We start from the raw sequence: 17,467 nt of genomic DNA, 5'->3' as shown, positions 1-17,467 counted from the left end.
AAACCGTAGTGGAGCTCTAGGGTGGCTTGGTAAAGCAGCTAGCTTGTTAGTGAACTAGCTTTCTACTCAGGATAATTGATGCGTTCTGAAAAACCGCCCAAATGTGTCAAATGTGTTTGACACAGTTTCTTCACCAATACGACATAGAGGAGTGTGGGGAGCAACCTCACACGAGGCACAATTTAACAAAGAATTTACATTGTTGAGGAGGGTCAAGCAGCATGAGCTTCTGGCCACATCACCACATTTCCTAGCCACAGCCTCCCACCAAAATGTATAGAGATTGGTCAGCGTTTTAAAGAGATCTGTGAGAAAGAGTGTTTTCAGGGCAACCTTTTTCAACCTTTTTACTTTAATCACCATCTTGTTGTTGACAATGTATCACTGTTTTAAAGCAGCTGAGATCACAGCAAGCGCTAGTTAGGGTTAACTACAGCCTCCGTACTGCGGGGTTAGTTATATAATGCGTTGTACTAAGACACCTCTAGTAAACAAAGACAAGTAAATTCTGTCTTTTTGTTCCATGTTCACACAGAATTTAAGATGAAAAAGAAAATGTTTTCTCCTACTTTATTAGTATATTTCAGCTGTTAGTATTTTGGTGTTAAATAACTATTAATGAAATTGAGATTAATAGCTGGTACAGCTGTTGTTATTCAAAAACAATGTTCCAGATTTTACTGATATGTGATGTTTGACATACAGTCTCATGTTTTCATATATAGTGTGATTATATCAGTTGAGATGTCTATCTGTCTTATAGATGATACTTTGATATATAATGCAGTGTGGTTTGAAAATATATTTGGTTCTTACAACATAAAATTAAATTGAATTAACTTTTTTTTGCACAAATTCATCAGACTTTTCTAGTAGGGGTTAAACTGACCCCCTGTCTGTTACAGTGATCCCACCCATGGGCTTAACGGTAACACTGCACTTCCTTTAATTTTGGGTGGAATTGTTGGGTTGTGTTGGGTTGTGCTCCCCTACACTGTAGAAATAAAGGTTCTATGCAGGTACAATTTCCATTCATCAAGGTACAAACAATATAAATGTTCCCTCAAAGGTTCCACACTGGTTTTAAGGTCTGATTGTGTACATTAAATAAGTTTTTCCAGGTGAAAAGTTTGTATTGGTCACTTTTCATAACTGGATGTTTTAAAACAACAATAAAATAAAAAGCCTGGAGACGTGACAGGGTGTGTTGAGTCAGTACAACTGAGATGCACCTTTGAGGGAACCACCAGGCTTTTATTAACATTTCCCAGCTCATACATAGCAAACATAGTTGAACTGCATTTTATTGTAGGTATAAGGATGTGTGCTATAAGCTTGGAACCAAACATGATGTCTTGAGGCAAATACATTCCCACAGCCAATGTAGCCTGGGCTGCCCAAAAGCCTTAGAAGTTGTACTAATCTTAAATCTGGTTTGCTATTAAAAATACTTTGAAAGCTTTGGCCTCATAGCTTTGCTTATGTGAAAGTGAAGCATGATCTCCTGTCCCCATAAGAGGGCATTAGAGTCAAACGTTTAGAAGCCCACTCAAAGAAGGTTTTCCTGATCTTTAAAGTTGTTCACATTTTATATTAAGAGTGAAGACTCAAAATTATGCAAAAATTAAGGAATTCAAAGTTAAGCAGTTTCACATAGTAATGTGCACATAAAGAAATATAAATGAGTTTATTATGTACATAACCAATTCCAAAGTAGTTGGAACAGTAAGTAAAACGAAAATAGAAAACCAGTGATTTGAAACTGTGTTTTATAGAGAGTCAAAGAATAAAGATATTTAGTAATTTATCTTATGGATTTCATTGATTAGGTATCAGTGGATGTTTCCATGATTGGGTATAAGAAGGGGCATTCATAAAAGGCTGAGTTGTTTGTGAGCACTTAAGGGTCAAGGTTGGCCATTTTGCAAAAATCTTCATGGAATTGCAGGGAATATTTGGCAATTCCCCATCTATAATCCATAACATTGTTGAAAGATTCAGAGAGCCAGGAGACATATCTGTGTATAAAGGGCAGAGCCAGAAACTATTATTGCCTGTCTGTGACTTTCAATCCCTGGCATTACATTAACTTCTGTAAAGAACATAACCACATGGGCTTGGGAATACTTCGGAAAACCATTGTCAGTAAACACAGCTCATCGCTGCATCTACAAATACAAGTTAATACTACACAAATCAGAAGCCATTCATCAAAAACATCCAGAAACACACTTGACTTCTCTGGACTTAAGCTAATCTGAAATGGACTGACAAACAGTGGAAACATATCTTGTGGTCTGAAGATTCCACCTTTCAAGTTTTAGAAATAATGGACGCCAAACACAAAAAGGACCATCCAGAATGTTGCCAGCATAAAGTTCAAAAGTCAGCATCTGTCATTTTATGGGGAGTATTTGTGGATTCACACATATATTGGAGCAACATATTTGACTTGATTTGACTCTAAAAACAATGTTTAATTATATGAACGTAGATGTAAACACCTATATAAAATTAATTTATATTTTTCATTGGTTTTAGATACCAAATAAAATAGCTATATTTGTATTGCAGTGAGTATGTTTATCTACTTTTAATGATTTCACATCAAACCACTCTGAATGACTTTTACATCTCAACCACTGATTTATGTAGAAATTTTGGAAAAACTCTGAAAATGTTACTTGGTGTGATGATTTGTGATTTAGTTAATAAGCCTGCATTTTAAACTATTAAAAGTGATTTATAAAAGGTTGCCTTATTGTAAAATGGTACCAGAACAGTTCAAATAAAGTAATACTTTTATCCATAGATCTGCTGAATACCTAGACTAACACTAAAGAAACTAAAAAAGTGCAGAACTTCATCCTTTTAACATTCAGTGCATTTACTAAAACTAAACAGAAACCGGACTCACATGAATGCAATGATACTTCCTTATTATCTTCTATTTATAATGTCAGTCTGGCAGCTCATCGTCAGAGTGAATGTGGATAACTGAAGGACTGACTGACGGGAAAGATCTTCAGCGAAAAGTTTCAGAAAAACGTAAAATGAGTATGCTGGTCATCTTTGGAGTCCTGGTGATGTTCACTGGAGATGCGATGGGTAGGTTTCCTCCAGAAGTTACAGAGTAGTAACTAGTAGTGTATGTGTGAGGAAATAAATCCACTTTTCCTCCTTTTTTTATTATAGACTTTTTAGATAGACTATTCAGATTTGAAGTTATAAATGATGTGTATGGTCAGAATGTAGTCGTGTTTGTTTACATGTCCATGTCGGATGCTCCTTTCGCTTTTCACCATAATTTGAAAGTGCCTTGTCTTTTACATTGTGTGTAAGTTTCATGATGAATGGACTAAAACAAACGGCCCAAAATGACGGAAAAATTCTGGTTCCATTGACTTCCACTGAAAGTGAAGTGTTTTTTTCCTTCTCCTGTAACTTTTCCATTTTGGAGATACAAGGTTTTTTTGAAAACAGCAATATACTGACTAGGCAGGGGCAAAGCTTAGAGAAATTAACGATGATAACTAGCTAATAGAATGATCACACTGTATTTCATAACCATGTTTCACTTTTTATTAACTACAACATGAAGAAAACGTGACATTTGTATAGGTTGATCTAGTCAAAAGAGTCCTAACAAGCTATAGGATGTAGGGCTGTAGTACTCGAGTCCACTTTCAGCCCTGCATGATTATAATGTTCAGTCTTTTGTTTTGCTCACTGGCTGTTTCTTTGTGTACTAAGGGACATAACTGCACGTTCAATGTTAGGTAGGGCGGCCAGAGTTTACAGTAGCTTGAAAAGCATGTTTCCTAAATCTTATTGGTTGATATTGAACATCTAGTAAAGAGGTTTTGTGAAATGGCTCACCTCTTTAAACTGTATTGTCTTTTCCAACAGTGTCTTAGAAGCAGGAAACTGTCAAATCAAGCATATGATTAAAGAGTACAGGATGATCTTTGGACAAAAAGTACAAGGAGTTCTTGATGTCATTATGAAGAACATCAGGAATTGATTGCATTCATACAGAGTGGACATTGGTTGGATTCATTCAGAGTGAGCATTGGTTGGATTTATGCAGAGTGAGCATTGGTTGGATTCATTCAGAGTGAGCATTGGTTGGATTAATTCAGAGTGAGCATTGGTTGGATTCATTCAGAGTGAGCATTGGTTGGATTAATTCAGAATGAGCATTGGTTGGATTAATTCAGAGTGAGCATTGGTTGGATTAATTCAGAGTGAGCATTGGTTGGATTCATTCAGAGTGAGCATTGGTTGGATTCATTCAGAGTGAGCATTGGTTGGATTCATAAAGAGTGAGCATTGGTTGGATTCATTCAGAGTGAACATTGGTTGGATTTATTCAGAGTGAGCATTGGTTGGATTTATTCAGAGTGAACATTGGTTGGATTAATTCAGAGTGAGCATTGGTTGGATTAATTCAGAGTGAGCATTGGTTGGATTAATTCAGAGTGAGCATTGGTTGGATTTATTCAGAGTGAACATTGGTTGGATTAATTCAGAGTGAGCATTGGTTGGATTAATTCAGAGTGAGCATTGGTTGGATTAATTCAGAGTGAGCATTGGTTGGATTAATTCAGAGTGAGCATTGGTTGGATTAATTCAGAGTGAGCATTGGTTGGATTCATTCAGAGTGATCACTGGTTGGATTAATTCAGAGTGAGCATTGCTTGGATTCGTTCACACTGGGTGTTGGTTTAACCATTTATTTTCAACTAAAACACGCATTGAAAACTGTGGATCATTCTGCCAAACTGATCAGACTTTAAAACCCATTTTGGAGTTTTAACTTCAGACTAAACTTCTTGCTTCTTGATGCTATACCCTTTTTTCTTATTAATTACTTTAATAAAACAAATAATTCAATGAATGAACATTACATTTTGTCAAAACAATCAAAACACTACATAAACTTTACCAAATTCTTTGGTACTGACAATTTGAATCATTTTGAGCACAACTCAAAGATACCAGCAAATACATGACTAACAAACAGCTTTGTTGTGCGCACATAAAATCATACTATCTTCTTAAAATCCTAAAGCAGTTTTTCTCTCTCTCTCTCTCTCTCTCTCTCTCTCTCTCTCTCTCTCTCTCTCTCTCTCTCTCTCTCTCTCTCTCTCTCTCTCTCTCTCTCACTGATTAATAAAAAAGCTGAAAAGCTGACAATAAAAATACATTACAACTGATTCTCTTTACCAAACCCGAGCTGATGGGGAAGGTAGGCTACTTATACAGTTAACGAGACAAAATACACTAATGTACCTGCTGATTTCTTAAATAAGATCATAATGTGCCATCAGTTAAAACAGAACATCCTTATGCTCTTTATAGTATGAGTAGATGACATGATATAACAACCCGGAACCACCATTCATTTCTCCTAGAATAAACTGAGCAGCTACTGGAGACTAAAGCGTGCTGATTAAGCTACTGATTAAGCATAATTTGTTAACTGGCCTCTCATTCTTTCAGATAGATAGACAGATGGACAAACAGACAGATCCTTTTTGATCCCAAGGGAAACTATTTAGTTATAAACATTTCATAAAATAAACTATCTTTACATTACATTGCCTTTGTCCTGGAAAGTTTCAGTTTTGGAACATTTGGGTTTTTTGGGGGGGTGGGGGTTGCATGTGTTGTGGCATGGCTACTCAGCCAAAGTTCTGGCTTAAACATCTTCTGTGATGTGACGCCTCTTGTTAAAATCAGAAAAGTCTTGTTGGTAAAACAGTGTAAAAACCTTCATGACAGTCTTTAATAAATCACGTTACGTTCGCACTAAACTGTTGAACAGTAAACACTGTAAACTGAATGAAACTGAAATCTGACTTTGAGTTTGTTTACATGCCCTCAATAACCCAATCATAATCAGATTTCTGCTGTTATCTGATTATTCAGTGGACATTTAAACCGCACACTCTGATTTCTTAGTAAGGTCTAGAAATCTGATTAAGAAATCCAGTAAACAGTAATCAGATTTCTCAGTGCATGTAAACTCTTGTTGATTTCCTTCTTGAATATTATTAATTGATGTACTGTGAGCTGAACCTCAGTATTCAGTTACAACTGTTCATAACATATTCGGGTGTCTGTTGAAAGCCAAAGAGTTACATGCTGAGATTAACCTGGTTGTGTTCGATTGTATCAGATTAATGGCAGATTGATGTTTGTCTTTCTTATAGGTTCGCTGTCCATGATCCCTGACTGCAGTTTTACTCAGAGTGATCCATGTTATGGAGCTGTGGGACACCCACTGCACCTGCAGCTGCCATTTGAGTATGAATTAAACCTAAGGAAGAATGACAGTGCAACTCATACTCTTAGTCGCATTTTCAAAGTAAAACATCATAGAATTACAAAAATGCCTTCAGACGATCAACGATGGCAGTTTGTTAGTAAGAACAGAACAATAATAATAAGCAGTGCAGAGAAAAGAGACTCAGGAAAATACTTTTTAGATACATTTGATTTCTCCGGCACATCAAAAGGCATGTATGATCTCCAGCTGGTTATTGAAGGTAGGTCTATCTACACCACTTCCGATTCCAACACACTGCCGCAAAATGTAGTTCCACCACTGATTTTGTCGAGTCAGGATCCGGCCCCTTCCACTATTACTGGCACCGCTGGTAAAGATGAGTATTAAGAGTTCTATGAAATGGTAACTTTGCTTAATCTTACAGTGAAAAATCCAACCTTGAACTCGTTGAACTCCTAAAAAGGCCTGGGCCCAAAGTTTTAATACATACTTCTATAAGTTAAGAATAGCTCAGCCAGTTTGCATCGAAGTCACTGTAGTTACTGAAAAATAAGGCTTCTCAAGATTTTCACAAAGACATGGTTCTGCAAGTTGGCTATGATACTAATTACAGATGGATTTCCCAACTAGTGGATAGTTAAAATTAATTTATTATAAACCTAGTTAGGAGGACCAACCCTTACTTGAGCCCAGTGATCATACAGAGTAAATGTATTCTCTCCAACCTCACAGTTCATTAAAACACACAATATACATTATATACATATATATATTGCTTGCACCCTCACCCTCTGCTCTCCTTTCCTATTCTTCGTTTTTCTGGGAAGGGAAGTTGCCATTATAAATACAAGAGGAATTGAGTAAAAGTCAAGAACAGTTTGTTCTTGCACACATAAGCACTTCTAAGATGTTTTCTAAAATGTGCAAAGTCCCCTTCCTCTATTTCTGCTTTGAGGCCTTTGTTTAGTCTAAATTTAGTGTGATTACTGCATTGGAAATATGTTTAAAAAAAAAAAACAGTGGCACCTTCAAACGGTAACTTTGTACATTTATGAAGTTTGTAGACATCAAATTTCCAACTGTCAGACAACTTGTTTTTGCCTGCTAGTTAAATAGAGAATCAACACATAGTGATTAAGAATTTGGGCACTGGCTACGTCCCTTAGAACAGGAACAGTAGGACACCAGTTCAGTACTTAAGAACATAGTTTGACTAACATCAACAAGACAACTCGTCCTGCACAATGTCTAACTAACATCTGTAGGAAGCCAAATTCTGCTTGGACATGTTGCTGTATTTACCATACAATATGCCTTCTTTTCAGAGTTAATTGGCAGTTTCTCATTTTGGTCCATATCAATGAACAATGCAGAAACTTTTCATTTGCTTTAACAGTAGCGGTTATTGGTGCCTCCGCATTTATGGTTACAGATATTCTATATAGCATAAACATTCAGTACAGTGTCAGAATTACTGATAAAATATGTCCTCAAGTTATCATTAATAAAAGGTTTGCAGCAATCATTAATTTAGAAATTATTAAAACAAAGGATAAAGTTATTTTAACTAAGGCCGCCAGGCTTTGGTAGGGAGAAGAAGGTCTAATGCTTCTGGTTGAAAGCCTGGAGAGATAAGCGGACACCTGCATGTAAGAAATACAGCCTGTTCATTAAAAACAAAGCATTTAGTGAGGAGATAGATAAGCAGCGAGCAGTAATAATTAATACTTAAAAAGGCACAAGATGGAGAGTCGTAAAAAAGTGGTCCTTGTCTCACAAAGCATAGAGCTGTCAAAAAGTAAACTTAATATAGCGAATATAATGAAAGCCAATGGGAAGCCTAGGATGTTCAGAGAGGAGGAGTGAAGAAATCACACCAGGGAGATGAAAGTGATGAGCACATTTGAAAAAAATATAAAAACTGATGTATTGGGTTGAATCTCCGCATTTTGGGCTATCCGGATGCCGACTTGCCACATGGAACTTAATAAAAGCCTTTTCCTTCAAAAGAACCAACGGCTGAAATTTGGTTTTTCATCTTCTCCATTCTTGCCAGAAGACGTTTTAAACTTTTTGGCTGTATTACTTTTTCTTTTTAGCAAGAACATTTTTAATCGTTTAATTCAATTACCTTTTTAACATTAGAAAACAGAATTTAAAAATTACATTAAAATTAGAATAGTAATTTTAAAATTAATTCGTGGTAACATAACACTACGTCCGAGACCCAGGGTGGAGGCTGGATAGCTCTGGGAGACGACAACAGTTTCGTGCGATATGTTTGGCTGCTCACTGGCAGAAAACCTGTCCAGATATTTAATAGTAATTTTGTTTACCCTGACTGTTTACCTAGCTGTCTTAAGGGAATACACTGTGTTATTAGCATGAAAATTTACTAATAATAATAACTAACCTCTTCCTTCCCAGCCTGACACACTCATGTTTTGGGTGGCAACACATAGATATGAGCAAAACCACTGCACTTCATTAAACTGTTAACCTGTTTATTTTATTTGTCTTTATGTGAAAAAACAAACACTACAAATTCCCAAATAGCCATTTCAGTTATCAAATACTAGCTGCATCATCCAATGAATATTGTTTATTCTTGAACCTCACCTGCAGTTAAATTAAGCAAATTTTCCTTTATTTTATAGAAAACTCTCCACCAACAATCAACCTGCTGGAATTTGGTCAATCCATAATGTGTGTTATTGAGGACTTTTACCCAAAGCCCCTCAGTATCAAGTGGAAAAAGGATGACCGTGAAGTCCGAGGCCGAGACTGGAAAACCACAGAAAATGACTCGGGTTCTTACCGAGCGGTCAGCGTCCTCGAAGCAAATCTGACGTCTTCAAGCCCAGGAAACAAGTACACCTGTGAAGTTACACACGGGGGCAGAACATACGAGAAGAATCTGTCACCTGCAGGTAACCTAGTGTCATCATGCCTATGTAGGCTCCTTTACAGCTACACGTCCTTTCAGACCCACAGCACTGAGTCGTCTTCTCACAGAGGAAGGATGGTCAGAAACACTTGTGTGTGTATATATTAAGCAATAGTGATTGATGAGCTTGATGTTCTCCCCTCTTTCAAAGATGAATGTTTTGGTTGCTGTTTATCTGGTGGGAACAAATTCACTTATTTCCCATTTGACTTTCTACTTTTTTATGCAAGTGTATTATTTTATATGAATTATCCCCTGATAAATAAATAACTTATATGTAATGGCCACGTTGGGTAGAGAAATAAATGAAGGACGGTCTCTGAATTTTGCACAGTACATCAACATGTACAGATATCAGAGCAGTCAATTCAATTTAATGTGCTTGTGCTATTAATCTCAATAATGTGCGTTGTGTTTTTCATGTAGCTCAGTTCTCTCTGAAAATCAATCCACCACCAGCAAAGGAGCTGTTTATAAACCAGAGAGCAGTACTGGAGTGTGTCTTAACTGGTGATAATCAGAAGGAGGTGGAAGGAGCAACAGTGTCATGGACAGTTGGAGGTCGGAGCCCAGCAACTCGTGATGTTCGTGTTGGTGGTGTTACACAGGCAGGATCAGCATTTACCAAAACTAGCACACTGACCCTTGAAGAGTCCGTCTGGTTTTCAGGTGATGAAGTGATTTGCTCCACTTCAGTGGACCAAAGAACAACCTCTGACAAAATCAGTGTTAAAAGAGGAGGTGAGTGTTTTATACTGGAGTCAAATCTTCTTAGACGGTATTAAAACACTTCTTCTGAAATGTGTGTATCTTCTATCTTGTATCGTCTAATTTAAATATGATCTTTTCTCATGTAGGACAACGTCCCTCTATTGTCATTTACAAGCCGGATAAGACTGTTAAGGCTTCTTTCTTGCAGTTTGCTTGTTTAGTAACAGACATAGAACAAATAATAGAAGTTAAAGAGGTCTGTTTGATGGTGGCTAACTAGAACACACACCAATATTTACTATGGGACTTCAGGTGTATCTGCTTCCAGCGTTATGGTATCTGTAATAACAGTTACTGGTAATGGAAACAAGACACTGATATATACTGAATACAGTCTGTCTAGACAGTTCATAACAGGATATAACATCTTCCGTGACATGTTTCTGGCATGTTTATGCAAATATTATGTAGCAGAGCTCTAGTAATGTTTACCCCTATATCTTCTATTAGAGTAGGGAGTTAATATGGAGACCTAGGCCTAAGTCTAAACTATGTTGATCATTGCGTATTATTTAATACCCAGCTGTATAAATCATTAGAGCTTATAATCAAACCTGAAGTGAGTCATATTGTTGTAGATAAAGGTATAAATGCATGTAGCACGAATGACATGACAGTCAATATATCTGAAAGCGTCTTCCTGGAATAGGTCGTCCTCACCATCACGTCTAAGTGTTTGTTTTGTATTGTTCATCTTTGGAAATTTACTGCAGGTAAATTAAACTATTTTTTTCTTTATTTTATAGCAAACTCTCCACCAACTATCCGCCTGGTGGAATTTGGCCAGTCCATTATGTGTATCATTGAGGACTTTTACCCAAAGTCCTTGAGGATAAAATGGAAAAAGGATGACCGTGAAGTCCGAGGACGGGACTGGAAAACCACAGAAAATGACTCGGGTTCTTACCGAGCGGTCAGTGTCCTCGAAGCAAATCTGGGATCTTCAAGCCCGGGAACCAAATACACCTGTGAAGTCACACACAGGGGCAAAAAATACTCAGATAATCTGTCATCTAGAGGTAATCTAGTGTTATTGCGCTTATGTAGTCATAATTCATTTCAAACACAGATATATTTTTACCAGATATATGAATATACACTACTGTGCAAAAGTCAGAATTATTACATTTCTGCTCTTTCTTATAGACGACAGCTTAAAGTACTGTTTATCAGATGGGGACAGTTTTTGTGGTCTTCCAGGTGGTCTTGCATGGCGTTTAGTAGTCTAATTCTTTCTTTTTCTTTTATTAATGATTTTAACTCCATTTCTGGAGACTCCTTATGCAAGGTGAACATCTTGTTTGTAATCTCCTCAGAAATGTCTCCAGAAAAATGAATTAATTAATTCCTCCGTTGACAGGAAATTAAATAAATAAATTGTGTTCTCTGACTCTGCACAGTGCTGTACATCAATATATACTGATATTAATGCACAATCCACTAATTTGTGGTTCTGTTTAACTTTGTTGTCCTTGATAATATTAATACTATGTGCTTGTCTTGTTCATATAGTTCAGTCATCTCTGAAAATCAATCCACCACCAGCAAAGGAGCTGTTTATAAACCAGAGAGCAGTACTGGAGTGTGTCTTAACTGGTGATAGTAGGAAGGAGGTGGAAGGAGCTACAGTGTCATGGACAGCTGGAGGTCGGAGCCCAGCAACTCGTGATGTTCGTGTTGGTGGTGTTACACAGGCAGGATCAGCATTTACCAAAACTAGCACACTGACCCTTGAAGAGTCCGTCTGGTTTTCAGGCACAGAAGTGATTTGCTCCACTTCAGTGGACCAAAGAACAACCTCTGACAAAATCAGTGTTAAAAGAGGAGGTGAGTGTTTTATACTGGAGTCAAATCTTCTTAGACGGTATTAAAACACTTCTTCTGAAATGTGTGTATCTTCTATCTGGTATCGTCTAATTTAAATATGATCTTTTCTCATGTAGGACAACGTCCCTCTATTGTCATTTACAAGCCGGATAAGACTGTCAGTGACTCTGACTCGGTGTCCCTGGTTTGTGAGGTCAGCAGCTCTGATTTGGCAAATGTCTACGTCATGTGGAAAGTGAACGGTGGTCAGTACATAGAAGGCAACAGTATGACCACCATCAAAAATGACAACACACTGATTGTCCTCAGCTACTTAACCGTGACTGGACAGCAGTACAACAGTGCAGAAATCACCTGTGCAGTCAAAGACGCCAACATACAGAATGACCTCCAGCCAAGAACGAGCTCACCATCTAAGAGTAAAGTCACTTCCATTCATTTCTTAATATAATTTGTAGTTAAGACTGTTTTCAGACCAGCACTCAGTTTTCACCTTTACCCCCCACAATCAGATGGTTTGTTGATATGTATGTTTGATAGGCTTGTTTCTTGCAGTTTGCTTGTTTAGTAACAGACATAGAACAAATAATAGAAGTTAAAGAGGTCTGTTTGATGGTGGCTAACTAGAACACACACCAATATTTACTATGGGACTTCAGGTGTATCTGCTTCCAGCGTTATGGTATCTGTAATAACACTTACTGGTAATGGAAACAAGACACTGATATATACTGAATACAGTCTGTCTAGACAGTTCATAACAGGATATAACATCTTCCGTGACATGTTTCTGGCATGTTTATGCAAATATTATGTAGCAGAGCTCTAGTAACGTTTACCCCTATATCTTCTATTAGAGTAGGGAGTTAATATGGAGACCTAGGCCTAAGTCTAAACTATGTTGATCATTGCGTATTATTTAATACCCAGCTGTATAAATCATTAGAGCTTATAATCAAACCTGAAGTGAGTCATATTGTTGTAGATAAAGGTATAAATGCATGTAGCACGAATGACATGACAGTCAATATATCTGAAAGCGTCTTCCTGGAATAGGTCGTCCTCACCATCACGTCTAAGTGTTTGTTTTGTATTGTTCATCTTTGGAAATTTACTGCAGGTAAATTAAACTATTTTTTTCTTTATTTTATAGCAAACTCTCCACCAACTATCCGCCTGGTGGAATTTGGCCAGTCCATTATGTGTATCATTGAGGACTTTTACCCAAAGTCCTTGAGGATAAAATGGAAAAAGGATGACCGTGAAGTCCGAGGACGGGACTGGAAAACCACAGAAAATGACTCGGGTTCTTACCGAGCGGTCAGTGTCCTCGAAGCAAATCTGGGATCTTCAAGCCCGGGAACCAAATACACCTGTGAAGTCACACACAGGGGCAAAAAATACTCAGATAATCTGTCATCTAGAGGTAATCTAGTGTTATTGCGCTTATGTAGTCATAATTCATTTCAAACACAGATATATTTTTACCAGATATATGAATATACACTACTGTGCAAAAGTCAGAATTATTACATTTCTGCTCTTTCTTATAGACGACAGCTTAAAGTACTGTTTATCAGATGGGGACAGTTTTTGTGGTCTTCCAGGTGGTCTTGCATGGCGTTTAGTAGTCTAATTCTTTCTTTTTCTTTTATTAATGATTTTAACTCCATTTCTGGAGACTCCTTATGCAAGGTGAACATCTTGTTTGTAATCTCCTCAGAAATGTCTCCAGAAAAATTAATTAATTAATTCCTCCTTTGACAGGAAATTAAATAAATAAATTGTGTTCTCTGACTCTGCACAGTGCTGTACATCAATATATACTGATATTAATGCACAATCCACTAATTTGTGGTTCTGTTTAACTTTGTTGTCCTTGATAATATTAATACTATGTGCTTGTCTTGTTCATATAGTTCAGTCATCTCTGAAAATCAATCCACCACCAGCAAAGGAGCTGTTTATAAACCAGAGAGCAGTACTGGAGTGTGTCTTAACTGGTGATAGTAGGAAGGAGGTGGAAGGAGCTACAGTGTCATGGACAGCTGGAGGTCGGAGCCCAGCAACTGGCGATGTTCGTGTTGGTGGTGTTACACAGGCAGGATCAGCATTTACCAAAACTAGCACACTGACCCTTGAAGAGTCCGTCTGGTTTTCAGGCACAGAAGTGATTTGCTCCACTTCAGTGGACCAAAGAACAACCTCTGACAAAATCAGTGTTAAAAGAGGAGGTGAGTGTTTTATACTGGAGTCAAATCTTCTTAGACGGTATTAAAACACTTCTTCTGAAATGTGTGTATCTTCTATCTTGTATCGTCTAATTTAAATATGATCTTTTCTCATGTAGGACAACGTCCCTCTATTGTCATTTACAAGCCGGATAAGACTGTCAGTGACTCTGACTCGGTGTCCCTGGTTTGTGAGGTCAGCAGCTCTGATTTGGCAAATGTCTACGTCATGTGGAAAGTGAACGGTGGTCAGTACATAGAAGGCAACAGTATGACCACCATCAAAAATGACAACACACTGATTGTCCTCAGCTACTTAACCGTGACTGGACAGCAGTACAACAGTGCAGAAATCACCTGTGCAGTCAAAGACGCCAACATACAGAATGACCTCCAGCCAAGAACGAGCTCACCATCTAAGAGTAAAGTCACTTCCATTCATTTCTTAATATAATTTGTAGTTAAGACTGTTTTCAGACCAGCACTCAGTTTTCACCTTTACCCCCCACAATCAGATGGTTTGTTGATATGTATGTTTGATAGGCTTGTTTCTTGCAGTTTGCTTGTTTAGTAACAGACATAGAACAAATAATAGAAGTTAAAGAGGTCTGTTTGATGGTGGCTAACTAGAACACACACCAATATTTACTATGGGACTTCAGGTGTATCTGCTTCCAGCGTTATGGTATCTGTAATAACACTTACTGGTAATGGAAACAAGACACTGATATATACTGAATACAGTCTGTCTAGACAGTTCATAACAGGATATAACATCTTCCGTGACATGTTTCTGGCATGTTTATGCAAATATTATGTAGCAGAGCTCTAGTAACGTTTACCCCTATATCTTCTATTAGAGTAGGGAGTTAATATGGAGACCTAGGCCTAAGTCTAAACTATGTTGATCATTGCGTATTATTTAATACCCAGCTGTATAAATCATTAGAGCTTATAATCAAACCTGAAGTGAGTCATATTGTTGTAGATAAAGGTATAAATGCATGTAGCACGAATGACATGACAGTCAATATATCTGAAAGCGTCTTCCTGGAATAGGTCGTCCTCACCATCACGTCTAAGTGTTTGTTTTGTATTGTTCATCTTTGGAAATTTACTGCAGGTAAATTAAACTATTTTTTTCTTTATTTTATAGCAAACTCTCCACCAACTATCCGCCTGGTGGAATTTGGCCAGTCCATTATGTGTATCATTGAGGACTTTTACCCAAAGTCCTTGAGGATAAAATGGAAAAAGGATGACCGTGAAGTCCGAGGACGGGACTGGAAAACCACAGAAAATGACTCGGGTTCTTACCGAGCGGTCAGTGTCCTCGAAGCAAATCTGGGATCTTCAAGCCCGGGAACCAAATACACCTGTGAAGTCACACACAGGGGCAAAAAATACTCAGATAATCTGTCATCTAGAGGTAATCTAGTGTTATTGCGCTTATGTAGTCATAATTCATTTCAAACACAGATATATTTTTACCAGATATATGAATATACACTACTGTGCAAAAGTCAGAATTATTACATTTCTGCTCTTTCTTATAGACGACAGCTTAAAGTACTGTTTATCAGATGGGGACAGTTTTTGTGGTCCTCCAGGTGGTCTTGCATGGCTTTTAGTAGTCTAATTCTTTCTTTTTCTTTTATTAATGATTTTAACTCCATTTCTGGAGACTCCTTATGCAAGGTGAACATCTTGTTTGTAATCTCCTCAGAAATGTCTCCAGAAAAATTAATTAATTAATTCCTCCTTTGACAGGAAATTAAATAAATAAATTGTGTTCTCTGACTCTGCACAGTGCTGTACATCAATATATACTGATATTAATGCACAATCCACTAATTTGTGGTTCTGTTTAACTTTGTTGTCCTTGATAATATTAATACTATGTGCTTGTCTTGTTCATATAGTTCAGTCATCTCTGAAAATCAATCCACCACCAGCAAAGGAGCTGTTTATAAACCAGAGAGCAGTACTGGAGTGTGTCTTAACTGGTGATAGTAGGAAGGAGGTGGAAGGAGCTACAGTGTCATGGACAGCTGGAGGTCGGAGCCCAGCAACTCGTGATGTTCGTGTTGGTGGTGTTACACAGGCAGGATCAGCATTTACCAAAACTAGCACACTGACCCTTGAAGAGTCCGTCTGGTTTTCAGGCGCAGAAGTGATTTGCTCCACCTCAAGAACTTCTGAGAGAATCAGTGTTAAAAGAGGAGGTGAGTGTTTTATACTGGAGTCAAATCTTCTTAGACGGTATTAAAACACTTCTTCTGAAATGTGTGTATCTTCTATCTGGTATCGTCTAATTTAAATATGATCTTTTCTCATGTAGGACAACGTCCCTCTATTGTCATTTACAAGCCAGATAAGCCTGTCAGTGACTCTGACTCGGTGTCCCTGGTTTGTGAGGTCAGCAGCTCTGATCTGGCAAATGTCTACGTCATGTGGAAAGTGAACAGTGGTCAGTACATAGAAGGCAACAGTATGACCACCATCAAAAATGACAACACACTGATTGTCCTCAGCTACTTAAGCGTGACTGGAAAGCAGTACAACAGTGCAGAAATCACCTGTGCAGTCAAAGACGCCAACATACAGAATGACTTCCAGCCGAGAACGAGCTCACCATCTATCAGTAAAGTCAACTGTCCTATATGTCCTGTGTCAGATTGGCGCTGAATGTCCTCTCAGACTGAGATCTTCAGGAAGCATCACTGCAGCTGTATCTGGCTGATTGAGATGCTTCCTCTAGTTCACCTGAAAGGCCTGAGATGTTGTATATTGTCTTATAATCAAATGACTATGATGCAGTACTGAAAATCATATTGTAAAGTCTGTCCTCACACTTTGCACACTGGCCTCTGCCTGTTTCAGTGTGTTCTGAGTCTTGGACGGACGTTGTTTGGTCTTTTGCTTTCTCTGTTTTTGTTTATTGTTATGTGTTCACATATTGGTAAAGCATTTTACATTAAATTTGATTCAATTTTCAAGTGTTTATGAGGACTGATCAGGTAGGTGATCAGGATTGACCCTCAGCTAATTTCCATATATTGCATAATTGCATCTGACATCATATGTCTTTCATTTTGAGGATTTTCATAAATCTTGATTTTTTACTTTAATTATTTTGTAACCAATTTCTATCAAGACACTTGGAAGAATCTGCAATTAATATAATATTCCATATATTACTTTGCACATCAACAGGGTAATTAAAGAGGAGGCCCAGCAACCAGAAGAGTTGGGGAAGGGGGCCCTGCTGCCCCCATGGTTGAAATAGTGTTTCTAAAGTGCCCAATAGAGTGGCCAAAAAAAGAGGACATGCCCTTTTGGCTGCCCTTAACATGGGAAATGACTAAGTGCCCTCTAGTGTGGCACTTCATGCAG

At 37.8% G+C, this 17,467-nt stretch overlaps 1 protein-coding gene across 4 annotated transcripts; it reads left to right on the top strand.

Annotated features, from left to right (window-relative positions):
* Positions 1–2,979: 2,979 nt before the first annotated feature.
* Positions 2,980–17,077, top strand: LOC108436639 (titin-like). 4 transcript variants are annotated; one of them, XM_037544768.1, is made up of 13 exons: positions 2,980–3,108; positions 6,219–6,554; positions 8,953–9,225; positions 9,669–9,983; positions 10,760–11,032; positions 11,526–11,840; positions 11,957–12,259; positions 12,994–13,266; positions 13,760–14,074; positions 14,191–14,493; positions 15,228–15,500; positions 15,994–16,296; positions 16,413–17,077. In XM_037544768.1, exons 1-13 carry the CDS (start codon positions 2,988–2,990, stop codon positions 16,757–16,759), a joined length of 3,750 nt encoding a protein of 1,249 aa, XP_037400665.1. In that variant the 5' UTR covers positions 2,980–2,987; the 3' UTR covers positions 16,760–17,077. The 4 variants fall into 4 exon arrangements, with proteins under 4 accessions (XP_037400665.1, XP_037400666.1, XP_037400667.1 ...); XM_037544769.1 differs by lacking the exon at positions 11,957–12,259; XM_037544770.1 differs by lacking the exon at positions 14,191–14,493.
* Positions 17,078–17,467: the final 390 nt, after the last annotated feature.

The sequence above is a fragment of the Pygocentrus nattereri genome, chromosome 14 (genome assembly GCF_015220715.1).
Source record: "Pygocentrus nattereri isolate fPygNat1 chromosome 14, fPygNat1.pri, whole genome shotgun sequence".
Classification (NCBI taxonomy): domain Eukaryota; kingdom Metazoa; phylum Chordata; class Actinopteri; order Characiformes; family Serrasalmidae; genus Pygocentrus; species Pygocentrus nattereri.
The sequence above is the reverse complement of the archived record's forward strand: the minus strand, read 5'-3'. Positions and strand labels throughout refer to the sequence as shown.

What these genes read in the sequence shown, in the direction of transcription:
- LOC108436639 (XM_037544768.1), top strand. Translation starts at nt 2,988, where the DNA reads ATGTGGATAACTGAAGGACTGACTGACGGGAAAGATCTTCAGCGAAAA. An exon ending in GTTCACTGGAGATGCGATGG is followed by an intron (nt 3,109 to 6,218) that starts GTAGGTTTCCTC and finishes TCTTTCTTATAG; the next exon opens with GTTCGCTGTCCATGATCCCT. An exon ending in AGATAATCTGTCATCTAGAG is followed by an intron (nt 11,033 to 11,525) that starts GTAATCTAGTGT and finishes TTGTTCATATAG; the next exon opens with TTCAGTCATCTCTGAAAATC.